At 33.7% G+C, this 24,829-nt stretch overlaps 8 protein-coding genes across 8 annotated transcripts; 6 read left to right on the forward strand and 2 right to left on the reverse strand.

The window, feature by feature from the left end:
* Nucleotides 1-1,222: 1,222 nt before the first annotated feature.
* alaS (alanyl-tRNA synthetase) lies at nt 1,223-4,180 on the forward strand (the record flags this gene model as incomplete). Its single annotated transcript, XM_020575397.1, has 2 exons — nt 1,223-3,788; nt 3,870-4,180. The coding sequence occupies 2 exons, from the start codon at nt 1,223-1,225 to the stop codon at nt 4,178-4,180; spliced, it is 2,877 nt and encodes a 958-aa protein (XP_020434917.1).
* A 1,163-nt stretch (nt 4,181-5,343) lies between these two features.
* On the forward strand, nt 5,344-6,763 carry sds (L-serine ammonia-lyase; the record flags this gene model as incomplete). The annotated part of the gene is made up of 3 exons (XM_020575398.1): nt 5,344-5,432; nt 5,528-5,730; nt 5,835-6,763. 3 exons carry the CDS (start codon nt 5,344-5,346, stop codon nt 6,761-6,763), a joined length of 1,221 nt encoding a protein of 406 aa, XP_020434918.1.
* A 364-nt stretch (nt 6,764-7,127) lies between these two features.
* plbD (phospholipase B family protein) lies at nt 7,128-12,367 on the forward strand (the record flags this gene model as incomplete). Its single annotated transcript, XM_020575399.1, has 9 exons — nt 7,128-7,130; nt 7,280-7,334; nt 7,387-7,763; nt 7,852-8,268; nt 8,340-8,701; nt 8,779-9,281; nt 9,987-10,675; nt 11,643-11,670; nt 11,919-12,367. 9 exons carry the CDS (start codon nt 7,128-7,130, stop codon nt 12,365-12,367), a joined length of 2,883 nt encoding a protein of 960 aa, XP_020434919.1.
* Nucleotides 12,368-13,533: 1,166 nt separating this feature from the next.
* Nucleotides 13,534-15,573, reverse strand: elmoD (ELMO domain-containing protein; the record flags this gene model as incomplete). The annotated part of the gene is made up of 8 exons (XM_020575400.1): nt 13,534-13,820; nt 13,964-14,147; nt 14,221-14,441; nt 14,497-14,872; nt 14,972-15,025; nt 15,108-15,228; nt 15,298-15,332; nt 15,403-15,573. 8 exons carry the CDS (start codon nt 15,571-15,573, stop codon nt 13,534-13,536), a joined length of 1,449 nt encoding a protein of 482 aa, XP_020434920.1.
* An 87-nt stretch (nt 15,574-15,660) lies between these two features.
* On the reverse strand, nt 15,661-16,096 carry PPL_04499 (uncharacterized protein; the record flags this gene model as incomplete). The annotated part of the gene is made up of 3 exons (XM_020575401.1): nt 15,661-15,666; nt 15,704-15,859; nt 15,926-16,096. 3 exons carry the CDS (start codon nt 16,094-16,096, stop codon nt 15,661-15,663), a joined length of 333 nt encoding a protein of 110 aa, XP_020434921.1.
* A 2,476-nt stretch (nt 16,097-18,572) lies between these two features.
* Nucleotides 18,573-19,821, forward strand: PPL_04500 (uncharacterized protein; the record flags this gene model as incomplete). Its single annotated transcript, XM_020575402.1, has 2 exons — nt 18,573-18,592; nt 19,740-19,821. The coding sequence occupies 2 exons, from the start codon at nt 18,573-18,575 to the stop codon at nt 19,819-19,821; spliced, it is 102 nt and encodes a 33-aa protein (XP_020434922.1).
* Nucleotides 19,822-19,987: 166 nt separating this feature from the next.
* PPL_04501 (uncharacterized protein) lies at nt 19,988-21,150 on the forward strand (the record flags this gene model as incomplete). The annotated part of the gene is made up of 3 exons (XM_020575403.1): nt 19,988-20,274; nt 20,374-20,543; nt 20,639-21,150. 3 exons carry the CDS (start codon nt 19,988-19,990, stop codon nt 21,148-21,150), a joined length of 969 nt encoding a protein of 322 aa, XP_020434923.1.
* A 142-nt stretch (nt 21,151-21,292) lies between these two features.
* PPL_04502 (F-box protein) lies at nt 21,293-24,693 on the forward strand (the record flags this gene model as incomplete). The annotated part of the gene is made up of 5 exons (XM_020575404.1): nt 21,293-22,681; nt 23,225-23,430; nt 24,327-24,406; nt 24,546-24,617; nt 24,653-24,693. 5 exons carry the CDS (start codon nt 21,293-21,295, stop codon nt 24,691-24,693), a joined length of 1,788 nt encoding a protein of 595 aa, XP_020434924.1.
* Nucleotides 24,694-24,829: the final 136 nt, after the last annotated feature.

Consider the following 24,829-nt stretch of genomic DNA (forward strand, 5'->3'; position numbering starts at 1 on the left):
AATAGATATATATAATTATATATTTTAGTAAAAGAAAATAAAGATAAAAAAACAAACAAACAAACAAACAAAACAATGATAAATTAATGAAAAAGTAAAACTTTGTTTATGTTATTCAAGGTTAGAGAGACAGTCCAAAGCTCACGCAGTCATTGACAATTTTTTTTTTTTTTTAACATTTTTTTTTTAAAAATTTCTCACAAATTTGTTTTGTCGTGTTCCTTTTTATTTTTTTTTTTGATTGACATTGTTTTGTTTCATTCACGTTTTTTTAAAAATCAACAAAAAACGTTACTTTTGGATTGACTTGGTTTTCAATTTTAAAATTCAAAAGCCTTTGATCACACATAGTTTTTCAAAAAGGTTTTTTTAAATGTTTTTATATTTTTTCAATAAATTGCTTAGTTTGGTAGTCCTTGACGGTAGTTATTTAAAATAAATTTATATTTTTCATTAAAAAGAGTTCTTTAAATTCCATTTCATTTTTGATATTTCACTATTTTATTTATATTTTCTTTATTTATATATTTAATATATAATCTTTATTTTATTTTTAATCAATATATAAAGGTAATGTATTTCATTATCAATACATTATAATTGTTTGTTCTAGTCAATGAAATCAATCATTCAATATATGTCAAATCAAATAGAAAAGAATAGAATACAGCATTATTGTAATCAATATAAATAGTTAGTTAGTCACTGACATTTTGAGTTTCAATACGACCAGATGTCTAATTCCTTGATATTTATCAAAAATAATTTATATTATAAAAAATCAATAAACAACAATAACAACAACAGCGAAACAACACACAACGATGTCATCTTAATAATTTAACAACTTTTAAAAAAAAAAAATACAACAAACAATAACATCAATATATTCGGAAAATATAGTGGGTGGTTATGTTATAAGTTGTTTAATAATAACACACTTTTTTTTTTCACTTTTATTGAATTACTTAATCTATCTACTACTACTATTTTGTTCTATAACATTCTATCTCATTCTATTCCTCAATTGTTGTTGTTGTTTTCTTTTAATTTCTGTGATTTTTAGTTGATTCAATTAGTTAGGTTATTAACATTAATATTAATTCAATAATACCAAAAATAGATTAGATATTTATTTTTCTGTATAATTTTTATAATATAATAATATATATATTTGTATAGTTAGTATATATTTTTGGGGTAGTGAATCAATCAATCAATAATGACAAGTTCAGTACCAACAGTAAATGAAATCAGAAAGACATTCATTGATTTCTTTGTCAATAAATGTGAACATACATTTGTGCCATCGTCACAGGTCGTTCCACACGACGATCCAACATTGTTGTTTGCCAACGCCGGTATGAATCAATTCAAGCCGATCTTCTTGGGTCAAGCCGATCCACGTAGCGAGCAGGCCAAGTTGAAGCGTGCCGCCAACTCACAGAAGTGTATCCGTGCCGGTGGTAAGCACAACGATCTCGACGACGTCGGTAAGGACACCTATCACCACACCTTCTTTGAGATGCTTGGCAACTGGTCGTTCGGTAACTACTTTAAGCGTGAAGCCATCACCTGGGCTTGGGAGTTGTTGACCGACGTCTACAAGTTGGACAAGGAGCGTTTGTACGCCTCGTACTTTGGTGGAGCCGCCGACAAGGGTTTGGAGCCAGACTTGGAAGCCAAGTCGATCTGGGAGGAGTTCCTTCCGGCCGATCGTGTGCTGCCCTTTGGAATGAAGGAGAACTTCTGGGAGATGGGTGACACCGGTCCCTGCGGTCCATGCTCAGAGATCCATTTCGACAAGATCGAGGGTCGTACCGGTTCACAGGCATTGGTCAACGCCGACGATCCCACCTTGATTGAGATCTGGAATCTCGTGTTCATTCAATATAATAGAGAGGCCGACAAGTCGTTGCGTCCACTGCCAAACAAGCACGTCGATACCGGTATGGGATTGGAGCGTGTCACTTCGATCATTCAGAAGGTCGGAACCAACTATGACACTGACATTTTCGGACCGATCTTCACTGAGATCCAAAAGGTCACTGGATTCACCGAGCCATACGGTGGAAAGGTCGGAAAAGACGATCCCGAACAAGTCGATATGGCATACAGAGTTATTGCAGATCACATTCGTACACTGACATTCTCGTTGGCCGACGGTGCCATTCCATCGAGTGATGGACGTGGTTCCGTCTTGAGAAGAATCTTGCGTCGTGCCATCCGTTACGGTAAGCAAAAGTTAAAGGCTCCACCAGGATTCTTCCATCGTTTGGTCGACGTTGTCGTCGCTCATTTCGGTGAGTTCTTCCCAGAGCTGAGATCGCGTCCACAACACATCATCTCGGTGATTGAGAGCGAGGAAAAGATGTTTGAGCGTACATTGGACAAGGGTATCTTGGAGTTTGAAAACATCTTGAAAAAGACAAGCAACGGTGTGATCTCTGCTTCACACGCTCACTATCTCAGCTCTTCATTTGGTTTCCCAATCGATTTGACCACACTGATGGCCGAAGAGAAGGGTGTCAAGGTCGATCTCAAGGGTTACGAAGTGTTGGTCGAGAAATTCGCTGAGGATTCGCGTCGTCGTCAAAAGGAAAAGAAGTCCGAGTTGAATCTTGGTGCCGAGCCAATTTCGATTCTCCAGAAGCGTTCGATCCAACCAACCAACGACCAATACAAATACGAACAGAAGGAGGTACAAACCGTTGTAAAAGCCATCTGGACCGGTAAGGAGTTGATCGATCAGTTGACTGCCGAGCACAAGAACACCTTGGTCGGTGTCATCTTGGAGAGCACCAACTTCTATCCTGAGCAGGGTGGTCAGATCTACGACATCGGTAACATCAACTTTGTCGACAGTCAGAACACCGCATTCACCGTCTCTGACTGCAAGGTGTTCGGAGGTTACGTGCTGCACATCGGTTACATCTCGGACGACTGTGACAAGTTGGCCGTTGGCGACAAGGTCGAAACCACCGTCGACTACACCCGTCGTATCCCAATCATGAGCAATCACACCTCCACTCACATGGTTAACTTTGCATTGAGACAAGTTCTCGGATCCACCGTCGACCAACGTGGTTCGCTCGTCGACAACACCCGTTTGCGTTTCGACTTCTCGTCGACCAAGGGTATGTCCAAGGACGAATTGGTCAAGACCGACGCCATTGTAAATGAGCTCATTGCCAAGCAACTCAATGTCTATTGCAAGGACGTCGAGTTGGCCAGCGCCAAGAAGATCTACGGTTTGCGTGCCGTCTTTGGTGAAGTCTACCCAGATCCAGTGCGTGTTGTTTCCGTCGGTGTCGACGTCAACGACCTCCTTGCCAACCCATCGAACACCGAGTGGGCCAACTACTCTATCGAATTCTGTGGTGGTACTCACATCGCCAACTCAAAGGAGGCCGAACTCTTCACCATCGTCTCTGAGGAGGCCGTCTCTGCCGGTGTCAGACGTCTCTTTGCCGTCACCGGTACAGACGCCTCTGTTGTATACGACAACAACAGAAAGTTGGAGACCGCATTCACCGACGCCGCCAAACTCACTGGAAAGGATCTCAAGGATCACGTTCCATCGCTCCTCGCTCTCTTGGAGTCACATCCAGTCTCTGCATCAAAGAGGATCGAACTCCTCGAGAAGCTCAACAACTTGCAAACCACCGTAAAGAAATACTTTAAGGAATTGGAGAGTTCATCGATCAGCGATTCAAACAAGGTTGTAGATGAAATCATTGCTCAATTAACTGAAAGTAAAGCTCCAGTACATGTTGGTGTTATCAATCGTAAGTTGACTCAACAACTTGTTGATATTTAAAATTATAACTAACTCTTATTCATTCATTCATTCTTTAATAATATTATAGTTGGATTGAATAACTCTGCTATTACAGATGCCATTAAGAACGTACAAAAGAAATGTCCAGACACTGCTATTATGTTTGTCAGTCCAGATCAAGAAAAGAAGAAGGTTTGTGTTCTCTCAATCGTTCCACCAACATCCACTGCTGCCTCAAAGGGTTTGACTGCCAATGGATGGGTTGTAAAGGTTGCCGAACAACTCGGAGGTAAAGGTGGTGGCAAGACCGATGTTGCCCAAGGTACCGGTTCCCAAATTGAAAACGTTGACAACGCCGTCGAATTTGCCAAAGACTTTGCCAAGAAGTTATCACTATAAAACTATTAAACTCAATCAAAAATGCGTTAAATAAATATATAATTTATTAAATATTCAATATCATCAGGTTTTTCAATTATATATCTATCTAATTCAACTAATTTTTAAATCTTGAAAATCTAAACTATATTTATTTAAAAATTTTCGGTTGCCATAAAAAGTTAGTTGCTTTTTTTGTTTTCCAGACTCTTTTTAGAAATAAAATTATTTTTGAAAGTTGATGAACCAATTCTTTTTTTGAATTTGATATTGAGATTAATCGATCTAGGAATTTGAATATAAACAACAAGTAAGATAAAATTATACTTAAAAAAAATATTAGATTTTAATCTTTCTGAATTCAAAATATTAAAAAAAAATCTATTTTTTATCCTACTTGTTAAAGTTTTTAATTTATTTATTTGGATCGTTTAATTTAAGAATTATGAAAATAAAAAATGAAATTTCAATTGATGAAATAAACACCCCCAGAATCCCAAATTGCACCAAAAAAATTAAATTTTAAATTTTTATTCTCAAGAATACGCCTGTCGTTTCTTTTGTTTTTTTTTTGATTCTTCTTTGTTTTTTGTGACCCTTCGACAAACAAACACCCGTTCCACTCAAAGGATGTTTTAATTTTTTGCTTTAGTTTTCTAGTGTTTTTTGTGTTTTTTTTTTTAATCATTTTATTCGATACTTTTATAATCATCATTTCACTCACCTTCTATCTAAAATCATTAACAGTAAACAAGAGAGATATAAAAACAATTAGCTAATTAAATTTATTACAATCACATATTCATATACATATATATATAAAAAAGACTGTTATTTAACAGTTCTATTCTAAATTCTAACCACTCACACAAAACAACACAAAAGTTTAAATCTGTTGTTATATTAATTTACCACTTTTAATTAAGTTATATAGCTAGACTTTCAATTATTGGTTATAATATCCAAAAAACCGGCTTTAATTATATCATTTCATCGAATAATAATTATTTCTTTTAATTTATTTTTAACTGATCTATTCTCTCTCTCTTTTTTTTTTTTGTTAATGTTTAAATATTTATTATAATCATTTAACAATTATCATAATTTACATATAAACATCATAAATACATACTATAATAATAATTATAATTATAATAATATATAGAATTAAATTTTAAAAAATAATGGCATCTTCTTCACCATATTTAGTATCGAGTGCATCAGAGGAAAATAGTGGTGGTCTGCTACTATCAAACAATGAAATTTTGAAAAAGTATGAATTTTCCTAATTCTATTTTCGAAACGTACACACAGGTATTGACACATCACATTTGATCTATTACCACCAATTATTATTATTTTCAACAGCACAAAATTAAGTCTACATATAAATTCGCCATTGGTTGAATCACTGGCATTGAATCAGGTGATTAACGCTGGAAATACATCGGGTACACCAATTAGAGTCTGGGCAAAGATGGATGCACTCCAACCATCTGGTTCATTTAAAATTCGTGGTGTTGGACTTCACTGTTCCAGAGCCGTAAATGAAAAAGGAGTTAAACATTTAAGTAAGAAATATTTATAAAGATTTTTGAAAATATATTTTTTTGGACATTGGAAAAAGTAGAAGAATAGAAATAACTTATTTCTTTTGTTATTTACTTCTTTTTAGTTTGTTCATCAGGTGGAAATGCTGGAAAATCAGTTGCATATGCAGGACGTTGTTTGGGTGTGAAAACTACTATCGTTTTGCCAAGTACTATTCCTCTGGAGACAAGACAAAAGATACAGGCAGAGGGAGCAGACGTTCTGGTGCATGGAGCAATCTGGGATGAAGCCGATGTTTTGGCGCGACAGATAGCCGAGCGTGAAGGTGTCGATGGTTATATTCATCCATTCAATCATCCGGATCTCTGGGAGGGACACTCAACGTTGATCGACGAGGTCTATCAATCGGTGCAATCGGGACACGCCGAGAAGCCAGATGTAATCATCTGCTCGGTTGGCGGTGGTGGATTGTTAGTTGGACTGGTCAATGGATTGCATCGTGTCGGCTGGCACGACGTCCCTATCGTAGCAGTGGAGACACACGGCGCCAAGAGTTTGGCTGGCTGCTTCCAAGTTGGCCACCACACAAAGTTGGACGCGAGCGAAGTGACTTCGATCTGCAAGACACTGGCGACTCGCGCCGTTTGCGAAGAAGCATGGGACTGCACCAAACGACACAGAATAATACCGGTACAAGTATCGGATTTGGCAGCCGTTGAGGCATGTTTGAAGTTTGTCGATGACGAGCGTGTCCTCGTCGAACCGGCTTGTGGTGCATCACTCGCCATCATCTATCAGTTGAACGAAGAACTTCTCAAACTCAATCCAAAGAACATTCTCTCGATTGTCTGCGGTGGAAACAACACATCGATCAAACAACTCTTTGAGTTCCAACAATCGCTAAAAGAAAAAGAACTTACATCGCTAGTCACAGAAATTGCAAACCTAACGACGACGGCAACGACGAAAACGTCAACGGAAACGATTCCAGAGACGACAAATATTACAACAACTCCAATTTTAACAACAAATATTACATCAATCACAGCTTAATCAACAACAACAACAGCAATAATAATAATAGTAATGGTTTTTATTTTATTTGTTAAATCTATACATTATATTTTTAGGTGTTTTCCTAGTTACAATATATATAATCAAAATCAAAATTCAAATCAATATTAAAAGTTATAAATAATAGTTTTAATAAATATCCATTTTTATTTTTTTTAGATAAAAAAAAAAAGCAATTACTAGTTAATTATTGACTTCCATAAGAAAAAGCAAAGGAATAAGATCATTCTTCTACACCATCAATAATCAATCTTTGCAAAATGGAATGCAAGTCAAATTATTGGATGAAAAATATAAAATAAACACACAACCACACTTACACATATATTTTGATCAAACAACCATGGTAACCCACACAATCACAAAATAACACCAACTGATAAATAATATTGGTATTATTAATTCAAAGGTGGGTTTTTTTTTAAATAATTAAAATTTTAATTAATTCTTTATTAAAAATTATTTATTTCTAATACTTTATTTATTTTAATATAGATTAGAGATAGAGATAGTAGTAAAAGATTATATCATGATATCTATAAAAATTTATGTATTTATATTGGTATTTCTAATTGGAGTTGGAAATGTTATTTCAATTCAAGTGTATCAACATCATAACCAAGAATATCAATATCCTCAAAAACAACCTTCTATTGATATTAATGATTTCAATCTCAGACCTTATACATGTGTAGTTAAAGAGGGACAATATTATGTAACACCAGGTATTTTAGAGAATGGCGCGGCATTCGCATTGGTAGACCTTAATTCGAATGAAACCGGTTGGAATTACCTATCGATAAACACTTCATCACAGTACCCAGATTCGATACAGGCTCAAGCTGCAGGTTATATCGAAGGATATTTAACTTGGCAATCGATTTACTATGGTAGAATCAATTACTTTATGCAAACTTATCAATCCACTGATGCACCTACTAATGTTACAAATTGGATAGAAGATAATATTCAATATATGGTAATTATTAAAATTAATTTTTATTCCAATTTTGCCTGCTTCCAGAAATATATTAAAATTTTTTTTTTAATACTTTTTAATAATTTAGGAATCAAAAATTCAAGAATATAAAGATAAAGTTAGTTTTAATGGTGATGAGGACGAAGACGAAGATGACGACGCAGTGTATTGGTATCATGTATCATTGATTCTTGATCAAATATCAGGAATGGTTGAGGGATACAATGATATAGTGTACAATAAGGATATTGCCAGATTGACCATTGTCGATGTTTTCATTTTGAACATGGCTGGAGATATGAGTGATTTGATGAACGCTATCACTATTCAAGCCGGTGGAGATATTCCATTCCCAAAAGACTCAACAGAGATATTGGAAAACTCTCACTGCTCTTCATTTATCAAACTGGCAGACGACCTCTCCGAAGTCTATTGTGGACATACAACATGGACCTATTATACATCATTGATAAGAACATTTAAATATTATCAATATTCATTTTCAGTAAGTTTTAAGTTTGTTATTTATAAATATATATCTTTTGTAAATAAAGTATTAATAATATATTGTTTTAGTCACAAAGTAAAATGATTAGTAATAGTCAGTTATTTTCAGCATATCCAGCAACTTTATCTTCGATTGATGACTTTTATCTTTTGGAGAATCAGATGATTGTAACTGAGACCACCAATAATATTTACAATTATTCGTTGTATTACAAAGTTGAGAAAGAGTCAGTTCTGAGTTGGATAAGAGTATTGGTTGCCAATCGACTTAGTGACTCACCACTGGAATGGTGTCAAACTATTGAAAAGTACAATAGTGGAACATACAACAATCAATGGATCGTATTTGACTATAGAAATTTTACACCAAATATCAGTCTAGAAGATGGTGCTCTCTATATTTTAGAACAAATTCCAGGATTTTGTCAATAGTAATTATATAGCATAGATTTAAAAAACCATAATCATTTATGAAATTAATACTAATTTATTAATTATATTTATTTAGTGAGGATCAAACAAAGATACTCAGAGATGGTTATTGGCCTAGTTATAATTTACCATTCTATGAGAATATTTATAATATGTCGGGATACCCATTGTTGGCTGCAACTCTCAATGTTAGTCTGCAAATGCAGATTTCCTATGAGACCAACTGTCGAGCTGAGATCTTTAGAAGAGACGCCAACACTGTCTATACTCTGGATGATTTCATGGCGTTCATGAGATACAACAACTATCAGAAAGATCCAATTTCACAGGGTAATCCATCGTATTCGATCTGTTCGAGATTCGATTTGATTAAGGATAAACCAATACTTTTGGGTGGAACCGACAGTAAGGTAATCAACTACAAACTAATGAAAGAGCAGATCATAGTTGCAATCAACGGTCCAACCACCGATAATCAACCGCCATTCAATTGGAATAACTTCCCACAGTTCACCAATACTACTCATATTGGAATGCCTGATGAATATAATTACGACTGGGTGTCAATTTCCAAGAATAGTTATTCACCATATATTCCAAATTCCTATAAATAAATAAAAAGTGGTATAATTAATGGAAGAAATTTAACAAAATCGATTTCAGTTGTTAGTATTTGATCAATGTTATTGGATAAATTAGTTAGAATAGTGGGTGATAAATTGAATTTTGTAACATGTTATAAATTGTTATGAATCTCATTATATACCCTCAAAATTATTTTAAAAAAAAAATGTTTTTAATATGCATTTATTTAACACAATAAAATTGATTTTTTTCATGGTTTCTACTTTTAATATTATTTACGATAGACTGAGATACATATTTAAGTAGAAGTTATTTAAAAATAAAATAGAAATGAGAATAAAACAATAATAAGAATAAATTGAAATTTCTGAAGTTCTCAAAGTTCCAGTCTATCACTTTCCTAATTTAAAAAATTTTGGAATAATTTAATTTGTTGTGGGTGTGTGAATTTTATTGATTAATTTCAGAACATTTATATTTAAATATTTTAGTAATATGTTGTGTTACTCTATAGGATCTCCTCAACAAACATTTCACACACACACAGCTGTGACTACTGTCGGAAATGTTGTAATACACATTGTTTGTTTTGGTTTTGATTAATTTAGCTAACCATAACTTAAATATATAAAAAATATTTATATAAAAGATGACAATAAAAGAGATATTATCAGATAAACAAAGAATATAATAAAAAAGATGAACTTGAATGTATGAGAAAAGATGAGTTGAAAGTGATAATGAAAGAATGCTCATTAAAACACAATGGTATCCAGAGAGATTTGCTTATCAATGCGATCATTCAACATCAAGAGCAAATCATCGATTTGAAATCAAAGTTGGTAACGAACAACTCGATTGAGAAGTATCATCGTGGCACCGTTGAATATCGATTGCCAACATTGGTCATCTATCGAATCATTCGTGATCTCTGGCAAAATGAAATCGACTTTTGTTTAAACCCAGCGAATCTCAGGGAAAGTTACAGATGGTTACTATCTATTGCCTTGGTTTCCAAAGAGTTGTTCAAACTGATATCGTCGTTGTTCACCCGATTCCAACATATTCATGCCAATCATAACAACACTGATACTCTCGATAAAATCATTGTGGAGATGAAAGATCATTTTCTAAATCCACACTCAATCCTCAAGAATATCAGTCATCTGACGTTCTCATTGGATCTCCTCAAGGAGATCGCTGACAACAAATCGATAGGTACACAAACCGAACTGGCTGTCGTGTTCCACGGTGTCAGGAAACTGATATTGAACGGCAAGAAGGACAAAATCAAAACGATAGAGATAAAGCAAATCAAAACGATCATTCGATGCATGCCGAATCTTGAATCACTACTCATCCGTGAAGCGATCATTGAAAACGCAAAAGTATTTCAAATGCTCCGGCAAATACAACGACTGACCTCACTCGATATAGAACACACCTATATTCATCAAATCAACTTCAGTTCCGAATTGATATCGAGCGACTTGAGAACATTGAAACTGCCGAAACTCTTGAGTTGCGAATACCAAAGTATACTACCGACCAAGACTCAGGTGTCAACGCTCAGCTTGGTGCATATTAGTTTGGAGCAGATTGCGATGATCAGGCCTCACTTTAAGAATATCACCAAGCTGATACTGTGGAGTGTCGAGCCGAATGCAAAATCGGTGCGCCAATTGGATCAACTGCTGTGCTCACCAGAGTGCAGGGTGCGCACACTCTACTTTAAGTATCGATGTGAGCTGTGGTTCGATTGTATGTTGGCCAAGAATCAATCGATTGAGAACTTGGATATCGGTCAGAATCTCGGGAGAACCTTTGAGATGGCGTCGAAATCGCCATCGATCACGCGTTTCATATTCCACCAGAACCTAGACCAGCATGTGTATTCAAACAGATGGCTACCGACAGGCTACATACATACGAAATCGAAATATAGACACTATCCGAGTCCATTCCCTTTTCTCAACCCAGTTGAAATGATTGCACACTACGCCAAGAAGATCTATAGTGCCACCGTCTGTGCAGAGAATACAGAAGGCACTCAGTCTACCGAAACAACCAATCCCAATCTAAATTTTTTATACTATCAAAGAAAAGACATAATCTTGATCTCACAATTTCCCTGATCAGTACATAAAATAAATTTAACTCGAGATTAATAGTTTACTTTATATTATTTATCTATAAATCTAATTAGTTTGTATTGTTTTATTTTTTAATTGGAATGATATTTGTATAAATATAAAACAAGTTGATTAGCCTCTAAAAAGAAAATATATGATCTATTGTAATAATGAAAGAGGTAATAAAAAAAAGATATGAACAAATAATCATCTATTTTTAAAGACATTGATTCAACTACTAATTTTGACTCGTATGTAATTCTCTGATAATTTTATTATGTTTACCAACTTTTGTTTAAAACCAGGTGTTCTAAAGGAAACTTACATATATATATTCACTAATCTTTATCTCTTTTCTTTCAAAATCAAAGTGATAAATAGGTGGTTTTTATAAATCTCCTGACAAAAAGATCGGAAGAGGTTCTATTAAAAATTTTAGGAAAGAGCAAATTAACTACATTTAATCAAATTCTTTCTTTTTTTTTTTTTTTTGTTAAAGCACAAAGAAAATATCAGATGTCAACACATAAGATTAAAAGTACTACCACCACTAGTTCAAGAACAATTGTTGGTAATGGTGGTGGTGGTGGTGGTGGTGGAATCAATAACGCCATGAATGTGATTGTCTTTGGTTTCCCTTTTGTTGGTCTGAGTGTTGGTGGTACGGTTGGCTTGATCAACAATCTTTTGCTACCAGAGCAAAACTCAATGATGATTGCAATCCTATTCCTACTACTCATACTCATACCACTTTCGACTTGGATCGTTAAGCAAGACACTACAATACTCTTGGTAGGACTACTTTTACTAGCACCTTACTTTGCAGGCAACTACATTGTACATTATCTAACAGTGAATCACAACTCAATATTTTCATATTCATTCATCTTTATATGTTTATCTATATTCGCAATCATATACCTTAAGAATAAGAAGAAATTAGATTAAATAACTTATCAATTCCAATTCAATACAATATATACTTCTAAAAAGAAGAGAAAAGAAGAAAAAGAAAGAATAGTGTTTTTTAAAATAAATATAAATATTATAATTGTTTTAATTAATAATTAATAACAAAATGATTGTTTGTTATATGTGCTGTGCTGTTCTGGTGCTTGTACTTGTGTTTGTGCTTCTTTGTTATAATGTTGTTGTTGTTGTTGTTGTTGTTGTTGTTTGGGTTTAATATCTAATTACTTTAATCCTTTTATATTTGAAATGCAGGTCTTTAGGTTCTCGATGGTTCGTTTGATTGTCTCCTTTTGGATTTTAGGCTCGGTAGTGTAGTTTAGTTGGTCTAGTAACGAGATGGTTTCATTCATCTTCTTTTTGGTCTGTTCGATTTGCTTTGAGTTTTGGAAGGGTGAGTTGACGTTGTTTGACGAGGTCGACACGTGCAATCCACTCGCTCTCAGAGTACCGCCTGTCGCTCTGCCAATCAAGTTCATCAGTGAACTACCGGTGCTGCCACTACTGCTACTGCTGCCACCGTTGTTCGAGCCGATATTGAGGTCGGGCGGACTGTTTATCAGGTTCGATGGGCGTGACGACGGGATCGGTGAGGTTGGCGACGATGACGACGGTTCGTATTGCAACCCGATGACACTGCTGGTGTGGCGAATCGGTGTGGCACTCTTTATAGATGGCGATGTCACCGAGGGTGAGGTCGATGGCGATGGCGAGATCGAGCGGTTCGAACTGGCAGGCGAACAAATGGAGATCGACGGTGTGTCTTTGGGTCCGGAGATCGACGGTCGCTTTGGGAGTGGAGCCGGCTTCTTTGGATGTGCTTCATCGGGATTCCTGTATCTTTCTTTGGCGGTGCGCAACAACATGATCAACTCCAAGTCATTTCCACACAAATCCTCACAGGATTCATTGTTGATGCAGTTGTTCATCGTGATATCCGCGCCATACTTTATCAACAGTTCAATTATCTCCCTGTTTCTCTTTGTAATAGCGATATGTAATGGTGTTTCTCCTTTTCTATAGATTTAGTTTGGAACAATGTTAATATAATTTGATTGGGCGAGGGGAAAGAGATAAACAAATCTACTTACTTGTTGAAAATATTGGCACTGGAACCGAAACCTAAAAGTATCCTTACGTTTTCTTCACACTCTTTGGCGACTGCCAAGTGGAGCGGGGTGTCCATGGACTCGAGTATCTTGGTGTCGATTTCCGCACCTTTCTCTAGCAGCAGCTTGAGTATCTTGTTGAAATCTTCGGCGATCCAACGTCGAGAGGCAAGACTGTGAATCGGATGGAATCCATTCTTTGCGGGTAGTGTCACGTTGATTCCGTTCTGGATCATCACTAACTCTATGATCTGAACGGTCGATGTTGTGCATGCCAAGTTGATCGGTGTCATTCCCTGGGTGTTTGGGTGGTTGTGGTGATGCTGGTTGTTCACAAGCAACTGGCTGACTGACTCCAGCGAATGGCTGCTGATAGACGAGTGCAACGGAGTATTACCATCAAAGCCGGAAATGATAATATGGCTATTATCAAAGTCCTGACACTCCTCAGTAGAATAGGATTTACTCAGTAGTTCGTGTTGAGAATCGGTGCTTCTCGAGAATATTGGATTTCCAGTGGTGTGATCGTTACTCTTTCTCGAAGTTTCGGCGTCATAGCCCGAGTTAAAACTCTTTGATTGACGTGTTCCACTTCCATTCTTCTTGTAGGTTTCATTGACCAACTTTTTGTAGTCAACCAACTTCTTTCTCTGAATGAATTTACAAAAAAATGTAAGTGATTTATATAATTTTCAATGGTTATATTAATAGTAAAACACTTACACCCGTGTTACTTGTTCTAAAACCCATTATAGTTGTTGCTTTTGATATTGTCTCGGAGATTTGTGATTTCAAAACTGTCTTTACTCTTTCGAAATCCATATATCTAGCAGCAGCTTCCTCCCACACCATTTCGAAAATATCCAAAGTAATACAATAAATCTCTGCCACCGAATATTTATGATCAAATATAATTGGTAAGATATTTTCTTCATTCTCTTTAACTATAGAAATTGTTTGTTAGTACTTTTTGTTTTGTTTTGTTTTCAAATAACATACTGTTGGGAGGTGGTTTCATTAATTCTAATAACATGCTCGTAATGTGAATTCCACATACAGCAACTGGATAGTATCGGTCGCTTGTGATTGGATTTGATTGTAAATTTGTTTGGTGTTGTGTAATCGTTCTAAATGTGTCGAGATGGTTGTTGGCCAAATACAAAAGATGCTTGAGACCTGCAATTCCCATTCCTCTGAAATCGGTTGACGGATCTTTTCCTTGAAATCCAATGCTCTTCCAACGTTCGTCAACGGGCTGGAATGCCTCGCCAACAAACATAATATCCCACAGTTTCTGCAGCATTCTCTCGTGATTCGGATCATCTTTATTATATTGTGTAGAGCAATCTCTTATAAATTCTTGTAATTTCAAATTCTATTATTTTTTAAAACAAAAAAAAAGAGATAGAAAAGGAAAATAGATAATTAATCAATAATTCAATTTCAAAATTTTCATTAATTATTAATTATTTACCTGTAATCTATATATTTGTTTTTTAAAGTGAACATCTGTTGTATTTAATTGTTTCTAAAAAAATTTAAAAAATGTTAATATAATTGAATATATACAATTATAAATTGATTGTAAATTTATAATAATATAAACATACCTTTAATATATTTGAAAGGCTATACTCCTCGATCTCATCCAGAAACTCTGATACATTTTCAGAATATGCAATCATATTGTTGATGAGTGAAAGTGAAAATGTTTGTGTATTTACATCCGTACTATTTAAATTATTAATTATTTTACTATATATAGCGTGCTTGTTCATTGATGCTATAGTATTTATTAACATTTTATATCCTTCTTTACTTTGTGTTAATTTCAACTAAAAAAAAATAATATTATTAACTTAAATTAATTTAAAATTACTTTTATAAAAATTATTTTCTACTTACAGCTATCTTTAAAGGATTACTTATATTTATACTATATAATTGATGATCCAATAATGTTATTATTTTCTCTATAATCTTGATCGATAGCAACTCTATTTGGAATTCTGGGTTGGAAATTGCAATTTCAAAGACACTGAGAGCGAACGACAGTGTATTTCCAGAAATATCCATAATGATTGATTGCAATATATTCATTCCTCCTTTTTTAAGGAACTCTCGCATAAAATTTGAATTCTACTTTGATTTGTTAGCAAAAATTTAATTCTACTTTAAAAATAATATGTTTTTTAAGGAATCATACCTGTAAATGAGATTTCAATCCTAATAAACCTTTTTTCAAAGTGTTTTCACTATTTAGATATTCTAAAATTGAATCGACATGATGAACTGGAGCTAAATTTAATTCGAATAAAGAGTTGTCTTGTATTATATAAACTGTCTCTGGGTCATTTAATATCTATTTTTTATGATGAAATAAATTAGAATTTTTAAAATAAATTATGTAAAATTTTTTTGATCATACTGTATCTGATAGAAATATATTATGTTCTCTAAAAAACAGTGCGTATTTATCTGGATTATCATCTACTTTGAATAACTGACAGAGTACATCCGTTTGAGTACTTAACTTGACTCCTCTTAAAAGAAAATACTCTGTAGTTTCATTATTCCATCTAACTATAATTTTATTCATTTTTTTTTCTTTTTATATGTTTGTTTTTTTCTTTATATATAAATAATAATAATTTATCTATCTTTTGTTTTTGCGATATATATTTAATTTTCCTCCTATTCCTATTATATTTGTTTTATTAAAAATTGAATGAAATAAGAAATAAAAAAAACTGGAAGTTGAAAATAAAAACAAATTAGAATATTATATTTTGTTGTCTTTACTGTTGAAATTAAATAATTAAACTATTAACTCTTATATTAAACTGTTTGTTAAACTAAATAATTTTCTGTATAATAAAAAAATAATAAGGAGGATAATAATGGTGAAGACTGGATATTTTTGGAATTGTGGAAAGAGAATCGTAAAATTGATTCGTGAGTGAAGGAGTATTATCTATATGGCTTGGTTTGTAAGTATAGATCTGTATGTCTAAATAATGATTATTATTCTATATTCAATATTATTTTTTTTGGTTATTATTATTTTGATTGATTTGATTTTGGTTTGGTTTGATTGGATTTGTTTTTGATTTGATTTGGTTTGATTTGATTGATGTTAATACTCTGTTATTTGATATCAAATTCAAATCAATTAAATCAAATATCAAAGAAATAATAAAAAGCTATATATTTATATATATAGTAAGAGGAAGGAGAGGAGGTGTGTGATGGAAAAAGGAATGGATGATGAAGGTAGGTGAGTGAGAAGAAAATACCATACAAAAAAAAAAAAAAACAAATTGAGATAGATAGAATATTATTATTATTTTTAATTTTTTTTATTAAAAGAAAAAAAAACAAATAGATAGAGAGGTAGGAGAGAGAGTAAAGATGCAAACAACAAAACAAAAAAGGGAGAAAAAAAAACAATTTAAATAAAAAACCTAGTTTAAATTATATATGATTTATAACAAATTTAATTGTTTTTGTTTGGTTTTTTTCCTTTATGTTTCATCCATCTATCACATTTATCATCATCATTAGTCTAACACTAAAACTAAACTAGTGTGCACACAACACACAACCAGCACACACAAACAAACTCACACCAACACACATCAAAAAAAAAACATAAACAATCAAAATAGAAAAAAAAAAAACAAAGAAATCACACAATTGGAGTGATATGATCATATGTTATAAAAATACAGGATGAATAAATAAATTAAAATTTGATTTCAAGAATAAATTATTATTATTAATAATAATAACAACAATAGTAATACCAATCACAAATCGATTAAACACACACTCACTCTCAGATATAATTAACTATACCACTAGCGTTCATACATTCATTCATTCATTCATTTAGTCAGTCAGTCAGTAATTCAGTACTCACACACACATATAAAAACAACATCAATAACACACAACAATAACAACACCACTCACTATAAAACACATTAAAAACATTAAACACAATAATACTTCATATTAGGTAGTGATTAAATTTAAAATTCAAACACTATATAGTTAAGGGGATCATGATTGATTTGATATTGGCATTGTTGATTGTTTGTTTTGTTTTTGCTTTGTTTCAAACTCAATAATTTAAAGTGCTATACTAGGATACGGTACTATACAAATCAATATCACAAAAATATATTACAATTATACATCTTATTTCCATATTTAAACATTACTACTACTATTTATACTTTTCTTTTACAAAAAAATAAAACACAAATTGTTGAACTCGAATGAACACTTTTACTCTATCTACTATATATGTAACTTTCACTCTTACTAATTACTTAATGAGGGTTTGAAGATATGTTAAAATAATATATTATATACTCACTCATGACTTTTCAATTGAATAGACTTTGAACTCATTTGTTATATATTGTAATAAAACAAATGAGTAATATTATGTAACAATAAAATTGTATAATAACATTTAATAAAAATAAAATAAAATAAAATGAATTCACAAGAAACTTAAAATAGATCTTCTAGAAGTAAACTTGTTAGATAGTTTTATTTTATTTTTAACTAATTTTATTAAGAATTAATAAAGTAAATTAATGAAATAAACTGTCTGATGTTATTATTTTGTTGTTGTCTGATGGTGATCAATGTCTTGTGATCTCCTCAAAACACTTACTAATTTGGATGTTTGACAATCCATTAGAGGGGAAAAAGAAGATAGAGAGTGTTGGGTGTTTAAAGTGATTCAGTGGATTGCGATGACTTTTCAAACGTTCAGCGCGAAAAACCTCTGGCCAACCCATATAAAACCTTTAAAGTGAAAAATATCAAAAACCTGAGAAAAGAAAAATGGTTAACATTTAAGAATGGCATTCAAACAAGATCTTGTGTGTGGTATCAACAAAAAATGAGATTCATTCGATACGATCACAACACTGGCAAAGGCAAAAACAAAGATATGTTTGCGAGAAAAAGAGCAAATCGAAAAAATTAAGAACGACTTTTAGCAAAGGAAACACTCACACAATCAAATCATAAACCAGGGATCATGTGTGATCAAAATGTTAACAATTGTTGGTGTGTGAGTGTGAGTATAAGTGTGTGATGTGAATAGTGTGGGGGTGTGAATGTTTCACTCCATGGAGGTGACTCTGCAAAAAAAAAAGACAAAAAAAAAGTATTGTTTTCGCAAAATCGTAGTCAAACTATTTTTTTGATCCATAATTTCTTACCTATTTTCTCAGTGAGAAAAATAGCAAAAAACAAAAACAAAAAAAAAAAACAAAAACCAACCACTGTCAAAAAACAGATAGGTTGTTTTTAGGGACACAATTAACTAGTTCGATGAATTTTGAAAAACACAACATTTCGCAAAATCTTTGAAATTTTGCATTAATTTTTTTTAAAACTTCAATTTATTTTAGTTGAGAAGTTACACCCTGCTAAAACCTCTCCAATCCATATGGTTTTCAAAATTTTTACCAAAACAAATAACTTTGTGAATTTTGTTTTTTGTTTTTTTTTTTTTAAAAAAACACCTTTAATTTATATATATAATATTAGATTAGAGAGTTGCATTTTCATTTCAATTTGAATGTTATAAATAACTTAACTAAAAAAACTAACTTAAACTTAACTAATCTTTTACAAATAACGATAATAACGATAATAACAAAATTAATAACTAATCTAATAATAATAATATAGTAAATATCTATCATAAATATATTTATAATATTTTATATTCCTTTTTTCTTTTTTTTTTTTTTATAACAATAGGTAGTAGTATAGTATTATTTATATCATACTTTAATTTATCATTATATATTTATAATATTATAATAATTGTGTAATAAAAATTTAATTAAATATCTAATCAAAATATTTGTATAGTTGTACATTTAAGAACATTGGATATTTAGTTAAGTTTTTATGAATAATAAAATAACAATAATAGTATAGTATTATTATGTGTAAAATATAAAATAATATATAGATTAGTTTAGTTTAGTTTAATAACATATGTTTGTTATGTATATTTTATTTAAGAATATAACTAATCATAAACAAATAAATAATAATTGAAAAATTAAATTAAATCTCAGATTTTTTGAAAAAACAAAAAAAAAAAAACCTAAGATATTTTGAAAAATAGTAACTAAATAATAATAGAAACAGAGTTTTAATAATATAGTAATAATAGTAGGTTTCAATAATAATAATAATAGTTTAGAAAAGATCTCCTCCTATGTCGTCAAAGATGACGGAGGATCCGCAACAACTGCTGACAAGACCGTTGCCGGTGCTTGAGAGGATCGAGCCGAACGTGTCGATCAGTGGCGTCCGATGGAACGACGAACAGTTGGAGGAGCTCAGATATATATACACACACTTGGCACAGGCGTTGCTGTTGGATTTCGAGAGGGAGGTGGTTCGACCGGACTGGGTGTTCTACTCGGAGAAGAAGGACATCGCCATGTCGGTGCGACCACCGGCAACACCCGCAGCACACAACTCGCTCTCCACCACCGTATTCCCGTGTTCACCAGCACTCGGAAACCAGTACGTTGCCGACTGGGAATGTCGATTCCAATGGGACAAATTTCTTGGTGAAGTCAACATTATCCACCACTATGTTACCAATGACAAAAACAAAGCATCTCGATACGCCATACCCTATTCACCCGACTACGATTGTGTATTACTCAGAATGACAACCAACAAGAGAATATGGTTAAAACCAAGAGATTCCATTCTTTTACAGTATGTTTTAAATTGAAATGAAACTTGATACTTGATACTCTTACTTTTACTTAAATAACAAACAAACTAACTAACAACTAACTAACTAACTATATAAAGAGTATCAGGTCCACATCCAACAAGACCAAGATCAATGATAACAGTTTGTTCGACAGTTTTATTTGGAGGATGTCCTCCAATTCCAGATATTATACGTTCGTCTTGCTCGATGTTGGCGTGGTTGTTCGAACCGATAAACGATGGACAGGAGTCAAAGTTTACACATATATGTAATTTTGAGTTTGGTCGAGATACTACTTCGATTACAGAGATGTTGATTGTCCCTTTCTTTCCAAAGATGCCAGTGGTTAATTGTTTCAATAAGATTATATTTATACGATCGAAACTGAAAGAGATTGCAAAGAAGCAATCACAACTGACAGAGTTGGATCATTTAAAGTCGCTACTTCCATCGTCGGCGTCGAACTCCAGTCTGTCGTCGCACTCCTCTTCATCGTCGGCAATGTCGACTGGCTCAACTGGCCAGTTCATTACAAAGTCTGTTGGAGCGGGTCGACCCAAGAAACGATATATTTTAACAACAAACTTTTCGATGCATCCAAACGATTGGGCACAATTCATATTGAATCACAACAAAGCGAGCAAGTGGAAGACGGCGACCAACAATTCGTTGCCATCGAGCGTGTTTGTGCTTTACGACCAGATGAAAGCGACAAACAAGACACGTGGAAAAGGTTCGAAAAAGTTGGTCATCAAAGCGGTTTTCGATCTTCCTCATCCACCCGAACACATCAATCTGATGATGATGGATCGCGATCTTCGATGGGATCCATTCATTCACACCATAAAATACGCCGACAAGGGCGTCATCGCTAATGGCGGTGGCAGCTCAATGTCAAAGAAACTCAAACTCAACATACCATCTTTCAAAATGCAGTGTCTGCAATATCATGGTTACATCGACAACAAATGCTACTTTCTCGAGGAGCGAGACAATGGCGATGTCATACTCTTCACAATGTCAAAGCCCGGTCTCATCCCGAATGCTCTGAACACCTCGATCGAATGGTACTTTTTCATATTCGCAGAGAATTGGATCGACAAGGTCGAACCACCCACCGACTACTACGTCAAAGAAATGCAAAAATCGTTGACCTCATTCTTTGGATCATCGAAAATATTGGGAACCAGCAGCAAACCAAGCGGTAGCTCTAGCGATCAAGAAAAGAGTGATACCGTCAAGATTGTGGATATATTCGTCAAGATCATCAGCGATACACTTCCGGTATTCACCTCGAACGAATTCAGCTTTGTCGATATCGTAAAGATCACGGACAGCGATCAACAACGTGGAAACAAGCGAGAACTACAGTTGATCGAAGACTACAATCCCGATGTCAGCAGCACCGACGCCAATGGCAGTGACGAATACGCCGCTTCGTCGGTCGAAACCACTCTCTCGACAAAGAAGAGCAAGCGCTCCAAAGAGTTCCACCTCAACACACCGACCGACTACTTCTTTGATCTTCCCTCTGAGAATACAATGTATCTTCTCCCGCCGTTTGTTCCGAGCAAACTACTCGCATTCAACACCAGTGCCAGCGCACCGATAGTGCGCGTCACCGAGCCAAAGACTGACATTCTCTGTATGCCATCTGAGATCCTGAATCATATACTTTCGTTTCTCAGCGATGTCGATCTTTGTCGATGTGCAAGAACCTGTCGCCATATGAAGAGACTGTCGGAGCGTGACAGCCTCTGGTACTGCCAATACGTAAGATGGTTCGGTAAGTGTTGCTTCAAACAGAGTTCACTCGACTCGGTGCTACCGCCCAACATTGCAATGTGGGACAACTACAGAAAGACTACATTCCCGCAATCGGCACTGGATCCGCCCTTCAAGAATCCCGCTCAAACCTACTTTCTCTCCAAGGAAACCATGTACGAGTCGATCACTGGCAACTGGAAGAAGAAGTTCTTTCTCAAGATAAGAATGGAAGCGCTGTGGGCGCTGTGCAGGGGCGATCAGCCACAAAACACCGGTGGTGACTTTGGGTCGGGTAGCGAAGAGGGCTTCACAATGATGTCGATCTGTTCCTACAAGATTTCACCACAACTGTTTGCAGTGATACCAAACAACAAAGATGAATATATATCCGCCATTCTACTTCACCATTCATATGCATTCTTTTCAACCAACACAGGCGATTTCTACAAAGTTAATCTTTGGTCACCGATGGAATCGTACGATCAGGTATTTACTAAACTAAATATTGGTCAAAATCAAATCAATCAGAATCATAATGAAGAGATAGAACAACATCACCAACAACAACAACAAACAAATGAAACAATGATAACAGCAACAACTAATAATAATATGAATAACATACCAAATCAAACAAATGTAAATACAATTTCACTATGGCTCAATCAACAAAATGTACTTCACTCCATTCAATCAAACAAAGTGCTACTGCGATACAATCTGGAAACAAAACAACAGAAAAACACTATCTTTCTTGAAAACAAGAGGATACCTTCGAAATGGGACATTGCAGGTGCCACTCAAAGTTACTTTGGCGATCGTATTGCCGTTCACTACGACAACCACGCCGAGGACACAGTCAACGACGACTACGATACACTGCTCGACATCTTTGATGCCGACAGCGGTCAACTACTGACTACACTCGACAAACAGGAGCAGATCACATGCTCAAGCTTCAATCGCACACGCATTGCAATCGGAGGACAGCGTGGACCCATCGACCTGTTCGATTGCAACACGGGTCGCGCACTCACTTCGTTCCTCGGTCACAACAAGAGTGTACTGTCTTGTCGGTTGCTCGACGACGAGGACTGCGTTGTGAGCAGCAGCGACGACAATACTGTAAAGTTTTTCGACGCACGCACAGGTCCCTACTACTTGAAACGCTTACAATCTCAGTGGCCAGTCAAGACCTTTGACTTAACACCCAACAGACTTATTTGTGCCACCTCCACCAAGATCTCCTACTGGGATCCACGAAATTTACAATCACCAATCGGTGAACTCTGGAGTCCGCTTACAACCGACGTCGTCAATATTCAACTCTCACAATTCAACGTAATGGTTCTATATTCCAATGGTATATCACATGTATGGGACTTTAGGTAATAAATATATAACTTATAAAAATACAAATAAAAAATTATTTTATTTTATTTTTTATTTTCTTATCATATCTAAAAAATCAATACATTTACCAAAAATAGTAAATTTTATAAATTAATTAAATACAATGTTTTACAAAAAAAAAAATGGTCGTCCTCTAAACAAACACACAAAAGGTTTTTTTTTTTTTTGTCGATTTGTTGTTTCTCGCTCGTTAAATCACATTGTTTTTGGTTGTTACATCATCAAATGGATGTAATCTAGATACTTTTTCCCAACTCTCTTATTCTTATTGATTGTAGCCAAAAGAAACTGTTTAATATTTTTTTGTTTTTTTTTTTTTGGGTGCCCTAAGATTAATCTTTGTTCAACAAAAGTGATCACTTTTTGCCCAGTGAGAGTATAAAATGATGTGAACAAAAATATCAAGATTTTTCGACTTTAGTTTTTTTATTCGAGCTCAGAAATTTTTTTAATGTTTTAACCATTTAATTTTTTATTATTAAATTTTTATTAATCTTAGGAATTTGGTGGTGCAAAACACAGATTTTTTTTATAAAAAACATCATCAGAACAAATATTTTATTGTGAATAGTTTTTTTTTGAATAAATTTTTATTTTTTGTGGATGGGTGTGCTATGTTCATAGAGGGTGGTACTTCCATTGTCATACACGACAAAACATGATATATAAAAATATTTTTAAAAACTATTTTTTTTTGTTTTGTTTTGTTTTATTTTTCCATGAGATAGTTTGGTTTACTCAAAATTTTTTGTTCTAGTTTTGATATTTTATTTTCATTTACAAATAAAGATATAATTAAAATATCTTTATTTATTCATCCACTTCATTCTTCTTTTTTTTTATTATTTTATTTTATTTTATTCCAATTTAGAGTAGTTAGAGTAAAATTCCAACAATCTTTCGAATTACAATTTGTAGAATCAAAATCAGTATTGAATCAACAAACAATCAGTAATCATTTGCTAAAAAAACAAAACAAACAACAAACAAACAAATCGGTCAAACTAAACTAATAACATATTAGTTCAGTATTTAACAATATCACTTCACCACCAATCAACCAACCACCTATTTCATTTATTTATTTTAGTAGTAGTTCAGAGATTGGATATTAGTAGCATCCAGTCAAAAGATCTACCAACATTAATACTTAAAAAGACCTGTCATTTGTCTCATTCTCCTTTAATATTTTCTTAGCAACATTAATGCACTCCATTGCATTTCATCCTCCACCTTAAGTTTCAATCATAAAAAAAAACAACAACAACAATAATAATTGCCTCCTCTTCCCTTCTCTATAATAGGTAATAAATAAATCAGTCAATCATCAAAGTAATAGTAACAACAACAAAATTGAAATTGTAAATAATAGTT

This window comes from Heterostelium album (genome assembly GCF_000004825.1).
Source record: "Heterostelium album PN500 unplaced genomic scaffold PPL_contig9, whole genome shotgun sequence".
NCBI lineage: Eukaryota > Evosea > Eumycetozoa > Acytosteliales > Acytosteliaceae > Heterostelium > Heterostelium album.